This window comes from Podarcis bocagei (assembly GCF_964188305.1).
Source record: "Podarcis bocagei genome assembly, chromosome: 9".
NCBI lineage: Eukaryota > Metazoa > Chordata > Lepidosauria > Squamata > Lacertidae > Podarcis > Podarcis bocagei.
The window spans coordinates 41,760,338-41,772,930 of NC_138134.1; the positions used below are offsets into that span (position 1 = coordinate 41,760,338).

General features: G+C 38.1%; 1 protein-coding gene across 2 annotated transcripts in view; it reads right to left on the reverse strand.

The window, feature by feature from the left end:
• Nucleotides 1-12,593, reverse strand: part of ARHGAP10 (Rho GTPase activating protein 10) — a 116,580-nt gene that overhangs the window by 44,047 nt on the left and 59,940 nt on the right. For both annotated transcript variants that reach the window (XM_081208365.1, XM_081208366.1), the window contains exons 11-15: nucleotides 12,029-12,110; nucleotides 11,039-11,081; nucleotides 10,798-10,863; nucleotides 4,119-4,193; nucleotides 49-136 (exon numbers count right to left, since the gene is read on the reverse strand). In XM_081208365.1, the coding sequence (XP_081064491.1) occupies nucleotides 49-136; nucleotides 4,119-4,193; nucleotides 10,798-10,863; nucleotides 11,039-11,081; nucleotides 12,029-12,110 (354 nt within the window). The remainder of the gene's footprint in view (nucleotides 1-48; nucleotides 137-4,118; nucleotides 4,194-10,797; nucleotides 10,864-11,038; nucleotides 11,082-12,028; nucleotides 12,111-12,593) is intronic.

A 12,593-nucleotide genomic window follows, 5' to 3' on the forward strand; every position in this document is an offset into this window, starting at 1 on the left:
TATGTCATAACTAAGTTAGATTACAGTAACTTTAAAGCTTAATGTTACCTTAAGTATAGTTTCATTGCACTTGTTATTGTCTTCACTTCCCATTCCATGGAATTTTCCAAGTCAACTTCATTACTTGTTTTTGCATCTAGAAAATAACCCACAAAAAGTGGGGGGGGGGGGGAGATTAGATTTGTACATGGGTTGAAACATTCATTGATCCCATTGGGAACAAGCAGGCACTAATCTAATATTACTCTTTCAAAAGTGGCATCTCTTGCAATGCAAACAGCCAACTCCCTCTCCCAACTTAATGCATATCTTGTTGATAGGCTGTGCACCACAAAAAACACCACAATAAACTAGACCGAATTATGTTATTCCATGTTGCTCCCATGAAGTGTAATTGTTTGTTGTTAAAGGAAATGGGGTGGGGAGGGACATCTAGGCAAGCAGTGGGAAGCTAAGCTGACTTTCTTGCAAGTGTTCAACAAGAGAAAATGTGCAAGGTGCTATCAAAAAGGGGAGCAAAAGGTCAACATCATTGTCCAGTGATCAAATAAAAATAGCTTTTGTTTGAAAGTGCTGTTTCAGATGTTGATACTTCCAATCAACACCCAAATGTTTGAATAAAGAAGTGCCCATCCCAGCATACAGATCACATATTCAACTAATGGAAAACAGACTTTTACGCAATAAGAAATTTAAGCTAATTTTATTTCATTACCTCATTAAAAAGAAACTTAAGAAATTGTTTGTGCAGTGACACTTTGAATACTCGCCCGCCCCCCCCCCAGCCTTCCCAAAGTGTCACTGCACAAACAATTTCTTACGGCAGTAGGGGGCAAGTATTTTCTTTTATAGTAATAATAAACCTTGCTGCTCAAGAGCAATATAGTAAAAACATATTCACATGTAATGCCTGTTTCTGTGCAAGAAATTGCTAGAAAATATTCACTAAAGCTATGGCATCTAACCAGAACACGGGGGAGTATGCTGCAGAATGAATCTATAATTAAAGGGAGTGAAGTAATGAGTGAGTTATACTTCCACATTTCTTCTTTTACCATCAAACAACTCAGTCAATGTTACACAATACATTGGCCACCATATCAATTTCATTTCCTGTAAGTAGGAAGTGGCTCAGTAAAACTGAGCTCTAAAATGCCTGACTGATCAAACACCACAGATTCTTCTTGACAAAGAAATGAAACTGCATTGACGATTTCTTTAAAATATAGTCCTGTTTTATCTTAAAGATAGCATGCCACAGTCCAATGCATCACAAATTGACTGAGGAACTTTGTGATTTAAAAAATATATACATGTCAATTTGTTTTTTCTTATGGTGAGTGATAGAAAATTTAACAAAAACTAAAGCAGTAGTAACTGACACTAATACATTTTAGATTTCACATATAACTGGGCTTGCCAGAGCAGCAACAAATCAAATTAGGTCTCCTTATTAAAGGTGTAGTCCTTTCTAACAGAAACCAAGTAATTCTCTTCTAAAAGCTATGCCAACCAATTAATTCTTATAACTGAATATTCTGTCTAATTATGTCAATTATTTAAACTTCATTTAAATAATACAAATCAAGTAACATTTTCGACCAACTTGCAAACATTAACTACTATCCAAAAGGCATGCCTAATTTTGTTCTTGTCTTTCAGCATGCTATCCTCTTCCAAATCTTGAAATGTCTGAGCAGAGCAGAGCCTGGGGAAAGGGAGGGGGTGAAGGCTGAGAAAAGAAGAGAACTCCCTTCTACTCCTCTGTAGCTATCTGGATAAGCTCTCTCAAGATAGAAAGCTGATGGGGCTTTGTATCCAACCATTCTCACCAAGAACTAAGCCAAAACTGGTGCTCTGAACCAAAATGATCCAGAACTTGAACCCAGGAAGTGAGCTGAAAGGGGGACAAATGGGGAAAGAGTTGGGTGTTAGTTAGAGCCCTCCATTTCCCTATACACATACCCAACAAATTTGCTGGGCATTTTGCTAGTTGATATATTATATAGTTACATATGAAGATGATGTGTTGATTGTTATTTAGGGATTAGTACAGAGATCTTTACCCAATGCCCAGTAATGTTCTGCAGGTAAGGAAAAAAAATGTATTTGAACAAAACAAACTGGATCAGATTTTTGTTTGTTCTGTTACCATACCATGGGTTGGGTCCAGACTTCCAACTGTTGACAATGAATTCCTCCATTAAGAGATCTATAAGCTCAGTATATGATCTGAAGGAACATGAAGCCACTACTTTGCTGAAGCTAACCTGGTCGTGCTTGAGTGTATGACCAGCTTGGAACTACACGTAAACTACCTTGGGTTAATGATGAAAGACAAGTGGGATATAAATAGACAGCAACAGCACCATTGTGTGTTTGTTGGGGTAGTGAATCTATATTGTGTGATATCCACAGTCAAGACCAGTTTTGTGACTGGTGCGTATAGCACTTTTTCAAAACTCAAAATGTGACAGCTGGTTCAAAGAGATTGGCAGCCCCTGGCCTACTCATAAAACAGAATGTGATACTTGAGTGAATTAACTCAAGTATCACTTTAGACCACAGGTGAGGGATTATATGTCTGAAGATTCCCCAAAGTTGAAAGCTCCATTCTAATTGCATTATATTGTGGAATTATATGACAGTACATGCTTGGCTGAAAAACACCTTTGCCTCCAAACAACTTATGCAGCAGTGCAGAGCTAAAGAAAGAAAGCACAACTGAATAAGAATATGTGACTATCTAAACTCTCCAAGTATTTATTTAGCTAAAATTATTTTCATAATATCACGGACCTAGATCAGCAAACCTCCTTTTAAGGTAGTTATCATTTCATGTGAATGCAATAATTCACTTTATTTTATTCATTCTAAATTAACATGGAACTGCCTTCAGTTGTTTCTTTGCTATTTTAAATATCCCAAGTGCATTGTTAATAGCTAAACAACTTCCTTATGAAAACTCTGAATTCCAGAGCAACCACCCACATCTATTTTGTTTCACTGGCTTTTGATAATCTTCTTTTTCAGTTCCCAATACTTCCCGATGCTTCAAGATTCAGGGAGGTTTATATGCTGCCTTTGAACACCACAAAATTGCTAACAGTGATTAAAGATATCAAGTAAATTAATATTTAGCAACATCATTATGACAAACTGACATGACATGGGATACAAGATCTCAAGCCTGACATGCTATCGTAACTCCTAATAGACAGCCTGTTAAAACAGAGCCATACAGGTGGCAAGGATTTGACAGCAGCATATAATATAAAAGTGCTTTGCCATTCACATAATGTCTGGGGTAATGAAATGAATTCACTTGTTGGTTTCCTCTAGTTTTCTCTGCCAAAGAACACTGTGTTATCAGCACAGATGGAGCATGCATGGTTCTGGAGAGGAGCCTGTTGCAAACTAGCTTCTCTGAATATCAATGAATCCTTGAGAATCAGACCCATGCTGCTGTGAGGTGACAGGTCTGGGAGACTCAGAAAACTGAAATAATCCCAGTGGTCTCATCTGACTGCATGTATTGTCAAGCGCTCTGGACAAGAAGTCTGGAAATAACGCAGTTTTGACTGCTGTGGCGAGGTTAGATGATAGGCAGGTGAAGAATTTCATCTAAGTACCCATACCTTGGGGAAGGTGGTGAGGTGCAGACAGAATTGTGGGTTGGGATAAAGAGAAAGTTAAAACTTCACAAAAAATGGTACTAGGAGAAAACTTCTTACAGGATCACTACCAATCAAAATAAGAAAGGATATTAACATATAAGGTGTGCACTTAATAGATGTGCAACAACATTCAGCTAGGAAATTTAATCTGAAATAATTCATTCATTTATTATCAACTACAGTCAGTCTTCTGTATCCCTCCTTATATCACCTTGCCTCTGGATATGAAGCTACAAGCTCCTTTGATCTACTTTAAGAATTAGTTTATGTGCCATCTATGATTTCTCCAAAATAGTATCCTAAACATGTTAGCGACCGAGATTCTAGAAACCGAAATGCTATTCACTTTAATCCTTCCGTAAGTTTTTATCCAGTACAAATGGATAAAGTATGGCATGGTAGAAGAGGATAAAAAAGTGGATATAAAAATAAGAGGCATACCCATCAACAAATTCAGAAGTCTCTGGACCCTTGAACTCACCCCCACAACTCTGTACAGTCCTTGGTCATTTATACCTGGTGGGGATACAAAAGCACAACCCAAAGGCATTAGAAAGGTAAGCTTTGAAATGTCTCCTGAACAATCAATCTCAAAACTGCATTCATTATCATAACGTCTATAAAAAGGATGCAAGACACCTAGGAAAGATAAGTGGGAAACATGATTTAGACTTATTATATTTATTTACACAACTATTGAGAATTATTTTTTTCATCTGGAGAAAGAGGAATGCACACCTTAATTTAAAAGTCCTGAAAAGACACTGAGATTTCATTTCATGGTTATGGTAAGTTGAGGGACTACGGCAGCTTTGGAGTCTCTAAACAGGAACATCACTCATACACATGCATCACTGAAAATATTTTCATATGTTCAACGCCTTTCTCTCTGGATGGTCTAGGCTGTAATGTACAGGGAATTTGTCCTCAGTTACAGCAGAGCGTTCAGAGAAAGCTCCTAAGAACAAGGCAGTGGTCAACAACTGGCAGGCTTTGGGTCAGATTTGGCTCACTGTTCACCAACTGCTAACACCACATTGTTTCCTATAACATACCAGCTCTCTCTCAACACCCATTCCAAATCTGCCACCAACTGAGTTGGAATTCTCGCCCACAAACCAGGTGACAAAAGGAAAATGGGGGAAGATTCGAGAAGGAAAGAGAAGGATACCAGTAGCAAGGAAACAGGCATCTCTTAACTATAAAGTGCCTACTTTAACAGAAAATAGTAATTTCTGTGGGATTTGTCTTCCTGTCACTTCAGTACTAACAAAACTAGTGGCAAACCGACCACCCATATATGAATAAAAAGCCTGAGGCATGTGTAAATATTCATCTACAAGTACGTCTGATGCCTTCGTGAAAATTATTATGCAACACAAAGCCCAGAAGGATCTGACTGGAAGTACTTTTAACTATGTGGATACATTCTGAAGACAAGAGTAGGATCAAACTACATTTCCCCCCATTAAACACTGTTTTATCACTGATATGATTGGGTGTACCAAAACCACAATAGCCACTTTTCAATCAGTAGAAAATCAATCAATCAGTCTCTCTCTCTCTCTCTCTCTCTCTCTCTCTCTCTCTCTCTCTCACACACACACACACACACACACACACACACGATAGTTTGTACAAGTACTTGTATAATTTACATCATCACATTCCTCTTTCTAGTATATCCAGCATGAAGTGCCCAAAGAACCAAGCAATGGAACAATTGCAATTTCTATGCAGCAGTTGTGAATAACCTTCTCTGAAGTCCAGAGTCCGAAACTGGAAATCTAGGCTATTTGTACTTTCAAGATGTTTTTGTACATATTCTTGATCACCGTCAGACTCTGATTTTGTTAATCAATGTTACTTATGCAAAGATCTGAGCATCCCCATCTAGGGGAATGGAGTTATCACAATGCAGGGCAGTATCATACAAGCCCTACCATCTCCATTCCTAAGGCTGCATTTTATAGATGAACTCTTGAAACTGTCACTTGCTACACATATGCTCATCAACATACCTTTGTCAAATGCACCAAATCCACATAGCTATGATTTCCAAAGTAAAGTCTACAAGATGTCATACCCCAGAAACCTGGACAGAATTTTGGTTACATTGCAGAATGCTCATTCTCATTCCTTTTAGTGCTATTAGTTTAATAAAACAGGCTGGCTTTTAAAGGATCCCCAAGCCCATGACTGGCTCATGAGCCCTCAGTAGTGTGCATACAGCTCCTGCCATAAATCCAAGTGATAATGAAACCACAAAGCAGAACTTGAGATTTAATCACAATTTTGATGGCATTACGTAGTGTAAATCAGGGGTGAGGGATCTTTGACTGTCTAGATGTTGCTGAACTACAACTCCCACCAGCCCAGCAAGCATGGCCAATGGCCAGGAATGATGGGAGTTGTAGTTCAGCAATATCATGTTGCCCATAGGTTCTGCATGCCTCGTGTAAACAGTTAGGAAAGTGTAATTCTTCAACTAAGATCTCAAGGGCAGTTTAAAATTTAATAAAATAAAGGAGGGAAACCATGAGATAAAGGAAGATATTTCACTTTTTCATGTCATTTGCAACCCAAAACTTTTTTCAATGCATAAGGGAAAGTTAGATGCTGATACAGAGCTTGCTACATCACTAGGTTTAATGCTACAAAACTGCACAGTAAGAATCTCAAAGAGCTGAAAACATTCTTGACAACCAATTCAGCTTATTGTTTGTGTACGTCTCAAAAGTTGCAGTTCTGATTGTGTATTGATTTTCTGAGTTGCTAACATTACAGACATTAAGAACAAAGTATGCTGACTCAAGAAACTGGTGACTTCAGTGGATACCATAGTAAGGATCCAGGCCAAGCCTCAAGAACCATATGAACATGCACTACTACAGAACCATATCATAACAGTTATACTGAAAACTATAAATAGGTAACTATATAATTGGTTAGATGGCTGCCCCTCAACCATTAATTACAATAGGTAAGGCATAATAGCGAATGATAAAAAAATTTTGAAAAAATATACATGATTTTGTTGTTGTTGTTTAGTTGTTTAGTCATGTCCAATTCTTCGTGACCCCATGGACCAGAGCACATCAGGCGCTCCTGTCTTCCACTGTCTCCTGCAGTTTGGTCAAACTCATGCTGGCAGCTTCGAGAACACTGTCCAACCATCTCGTCCTCTGTCATCCCCTTCTCCTAGTGCCCTCCATCTTTCCCAACATCAGGGTCTTTCCCAGGGAGTCATCTCTTCTCATGAGGTGGCCAAAGTATTGGAGCCTCAGCTTCACGATCTGTCCTTCCAGTGAGCACTCAGGGCTGATTTCCTTAAGAATGGATAGGTTTGATCTTCTTGCAGTCCATGGGACTCTCAAGAGTCTCCTCCAGTACCATAATTCAAAAGCATCCATTCTTCGGTGATCAGCCTTCTTTATGGTCCAGCTCTCACTTCCATACATCACTACTGGGAAAACCATAGCTTTTACTATACGGACCTTTCTTGGCAAGGTGATGTCTCTGCTTTTTAAGATGCTGTCTAGGTTTGCATTGCTTTTCTCCCAAGAAGCAGGCGTCTTTTAATTTCGTGACTGCTGTCACCATCTGCAGTGATCATGGAACCCAAGAAAGTAAAATCTCTCACTGCCTCCATTTCTTCCCCTTCTATTTGCCAGGTGGTGATGGGACCAATGGCCATGATCTTAGTTTTTTTGATGTTGAGCCTCAGACCATATTTTGTGCTCTCCTCTTTCACCCTCATTAAAAGGTTCTTTAATTCATCCTCACATGATTACCTGGCACAACAATTTGGTACTGTCTAAAAACCCAATAGATTTTCTAACAGTATCTGACGGCAGCTATTAAATATCTTCCCTAATATGCTGAATATTAAAGCCAAACACAGATGAAGGACTTTCCCAACATATTTTTCTTTGACTATAGCAACTGAAAAATCTACCAAAATTGCATGAAGGGCCATGTTAATTGGTGGGGTGGGGGGATTTTTAACCCTTTCTTACCATACTATAGCCCAATAGAAATGGTCCCTTAAGATCATTGGCTGGTGGTATAGAAGGCAGGTACACTACGTGTATATATCTTTTAGCAGCTGGGGGAGTGATTTCTATTGAGAAACAGCATGCTGGATTAATCGCCACAAGCACCACACCCCCAATCAAATTCTGTCCCTTGCCACCTCCCCCCCTTACCTAAAGGAAAAGGCATTGGGAGAATCTATCATATCTATTCCAGCAATAAAAGAACCTTAATTACAAGGTAACTTATTTTCAAAAAAATGGGGGTGCTGTAAGAACCAGTTGCTGACTTTATCTCAGCCAGAAATATTAGTAGGAAACTTAGTATAAAAGACAGCACATTTTTTGTTCGGCTACTAGTAGCATTCTTTAGAAACAAGGTATTTCTAACATTGAGAAAACAAATTCATGGCCACTGATGCAACTCTATACAAATCTCCTAGAGGGTTGTATAATACAGAGTAGGGTCAGTAGCACCCTTGTTTCCAGCTTCAAGACCACACTTACAACTTGTAGGAGTTATCACTTTCTTCTTTTTAAAACCAGTCCTTATGTATGAAGAAAACCTCCACCTAATAAATTTCTCTGTTTCAGACTGCTGTAAAAGCAAAGGTGCAGGGTTGGTGAAAATGTGACAATCCTTAGCATTTATTTGGTGGACTCAGATGTAAATTCTCCCTAACAGATATGCTTGAGGTCTTTTATTATCTTGTATCTCCCAAGCACCACTGGTAACTTTGAGGCAAAAGGCTTACATATGAATATTCTAATATTTACTTAGAGGATCAAAAACAACATTTCACTGATACCACAGCAAACCTGTAGTATATTTAATTTTTTAAAAGAGCATTAGTTTGTGACAGTAAAGTTAAATATACTACAAGCACATTTTGAAGATCAAAATGTTTATATGACTGGCATCCTACAAAACTATTCTTTAAGGTTTTTATGATTCATTGCATAAAAGATCACCTATCTGCTGGATAAATCGTGTTTTTTCTCCATCGGGAACTTTCCCCCCAGTTTCTCACCAATGAAGCAGATATACATTTGCTACAGAAATACAAAGAACGACAGCTTACTGCTGCCCTCTATCTTCACAAAATGCATACTAGATGTTTTTCAGAGAAACTTAATGAATTCTAAAGGAGGGGGGGGGGAATGTACACCAAACATATAAAATATATAATGAATGTGGATACAGGTAAGACCGAGCTGCATAAACAGTGTCTTTTACCACTGCCACTATTCCTACGTAAAAACATAACAGAAATCAGTATGGAATTCTTATGAAGCTGTTCTGTGTTACATGCTTAAGGGCAAGTGATAGTTGTGTCCTACAGATGTTAAGCCACATCACGCTATATACTAGATCAATGGTTACTGAAGCTCCCCCCACCCCCTTGAAAATTGATCTGGATAAGTTACTGGAAAATCCAAATAAGAGGAATTAAACTGTCTAACTATTCATGCCCTTATAGTATTTCAAAGGGTCAGAAGATACTGCAGCCTCATGAAGGGAAGGTGATGAGATATACAGTGCATGTCAAAAAGTACAGTGAAATAAATGAATCTCACATTGATTCACTGGGCCCCAAGTTAAGACTAGGTATCTGAAATATTTAATGCCGATCTCAAATTGACTTAATACTTTTTAATTATACCTGGCTCTTATAACTGAATTCAAGTTAGTGCTTGCTTCTGCAGTTAAAGAGAAATGTTTAAGTAAGAAGGTCTGTTCCACATAATCTAAAAAATGCAGGATTAACACTTAAAAATTATCCTGCTGTTGCCCAAAGAGCTGCCTGGTTAGGCTTGTCAACTCAATATTCCATTAGGTATGTAGAAATCCTATTTAGTGCTTCTATCCCATCTTCAAATGTAAATTGGTGGTGCATTGACAAGAGCTATGGCAAAGTAAAATGACTGTAAAGCCACATGAAACGTTAGTTTAACTAAGCCCCAAAATAAATATTAAGTTTTCTGATGCATGATCCCAAGTAACAAAGACCGCTATCTGCATCCCCTCCCACTGTATCCCCTCCCAGTGGATTTCAAGAGCGAATCTCCAGGTTGCAATCTGGCAACCATAATCAGAATATATGCAGACACAACTGTTAAGTTTATACACACACACACACACACACACACACACACACACACTTATCTTCCATCACAACAAAGCTGCTATATCTGGGAATAAAACCTTAGGTTTTTTGTTTTTGTTTTTTTAAAAAGCCTGCAGTAAGAATTTATTTAGAAGATATATTCTGAACAGTCATTACCTTGTAAGAAGCAGATGAAGCACAAAGCTCCAGTTCTATTACACATGATGCTTTATATACTATTATTATTATTATTATTATTATTATTATTATTATTATTATCATCATCATTATCATTATTATTATTATTAACTGCACTGAAAAGTAGTACAACATAAAGATGGCTCGCTTTCAAGTTTTTCCAAATATTTTCTAATTTTGACTGAAGCCTTGTGAAAAACCACACACACCTTTACAAAGAGCGGCAGTACCATGGCAGTTAACTGCATGACCTGCGCACTAGCAAGATCTCAGTTTAGCCATGAATTCACCAGCTGTACTCACATTTCATGGTAAGTCATGGCTAATGGTTTACCATGAATGCTCAGCTGCTGCCACTATGGGCTCCTCACTAGCGAGGGGGAGTAACAAACTGCAAATGTTGGCTTAGTGTTGCATTTTAACTGAGGGTCATGGTTTGTTCTATTAAAATAAATCATAGCTGGTAAGCAAAGAACAAACCTTGGCTTCAGATCCTATCAGTTTTACCTCTTGTTTCTAATTTTGGGGCCAGTGCATGGTTCTTGTAAGGACTAATCCAAGGTATATGAATACTATGATCCATTAAGACAAATGCTGTAAAACTCACACCCATTCCCCCCAAAATGTATTGTCATTTGTCTTCTAGCACTGTTGTGCAGAATTGTCCTTTCCCTCTCGTAATACCGGAATCCCTATCAAAGCTCTGACGATCACTCTCTGCCTCTAAGCTCAACCAATAAACCTTCATGAAACGCTACCTTGAACTGAGTTTGCCATTACCTCTTGTTTCAACAGCACTTATGCATCTTCTCAGAATTGTGAACCCAAGCTTATCCAACTGTGCACCTAGAAGGAGAAACAGTTTGAAAATATCTCAGGTCTATAGTACACTTCCCTTACAACAATATAAAGACTAACAATGGGAAGAAATGCAAAATTAAGCCTACTCAAACATATAACTGTTGCTTCTTCAAAATCAAGGTTATTTTTAACAAAATTACAACTGAAGACAAGTACTTACTTCCTTCTTTTTTTATGTTAGCCCTGTTCAAATTGAGAAACACCTGGCAAAGAGAGACAGAAAAAATATAAGTACACTCAAATTCAGGCTTTTTTGGGGGGGGGTGAGAAAAACGAACAAACAAAATCTTCCCTACTAAACAGGAGAAGTGGGCTGTTCCATCATAGCCAACAAAAAATTATGGTGCATCAGTACTGGAAGTTAAGGATTGGACAACCCAGCACTTGTAGTCCATGCTGGCCTGATTCACATGTCAAATTAAACCAGTGGTTCTCAAACTTTTTTCTCTGGGCCACTCTTTCAGAATAAAATTTTGCTCACACGACACTTGTTTTTTTATCGATAAGAAATACATTGGAAAACAAAAAGAAACAACATCTAGCAGTGCTTAATTTAAAACATAGAACACAACTACTTTCTAATACGATCACGAGTCATCAAGAGAGTATAAAACAATGCAGCTACATAAGAAACATAAATCATTCCCAAAAATGTAATACTAATTGTCCTTGAAACTTTCTGACACAGTTGCCATCCTCTCCTGCCACATCAGTATGGCATGCCACACCCTTTGAGAACTACTGCATTAACCATAGTTTAAAAAAACAAGAAAACTATGGCTTAAGGTTACTGGAGCACACCACTGAGAAGTTCAAACTCCATTCCTTCCCGAGTCCTGCTGCTACTTCCTCACCAGGGAGCAGGACAAAGTCTGGCTTGTTGTGATTCCAAACCTGGGCTTGTGGTTTGTTTGCAGAGAAACGAAGCACAAATCCAGGTTTGGACATCATGATCAGCCAGATTCTGTCTTGCCTGTGGATTCACATTAAACCACAGCTTCATTTTCACTAGATTTTAATGTGATGTGCAAACCAGGTTGCTGTGACAATGCTCAACCTATATTAACAGCATAAAGAAACAGGAGGTTAGTCTGTGTTGTAATATTTTGCCATCACAACAACAACAACAAAATCATAGTTTTCTTCTTACAGCTTCTTTTCCATCTAAGGCTTCGAACCACTGGTTTCTGTCCTCTTCTGAGAATGCTTGCATGGTAACAGGCATACCAGGTCTACCAAAGCACAAATGAAGGTAAAAAATTAATTTTTAAAATCTCTAATGAGCATTAATAATCCTGTCCAAATTATTATCATAGGCACTCTACAAAAGCAATATGGGCATGTTTGAAACCATTAAATATCCTTGAAGTTGGCATGTAATATAGTCCACTATAACCCTTATTTTAAAAGAAGTATTAAAGAGAAGATATAATAGTCAAACCAAAAAGGATTGGGGAACAGGCAGGACAATAGATCATAAAATTGTTATGCAGTATTATTTCTAATTGCATTAGTGTTAGGTTCTATGTGGATCAGGGGCACAAGAGAGAATCTACCAGTTTTACTTGTTTAAATTTAGTCCAAAAAGTGCTTAAGATCAAATGAGCAGCCTTTGATCACATTTCACACAAACTTATTAGAAATCCTGGACGCTGCTACAACGAGCATGGGGCTGCCTTTACAGGCTATCTGGAAACAACTGTTAGTGTGAAATA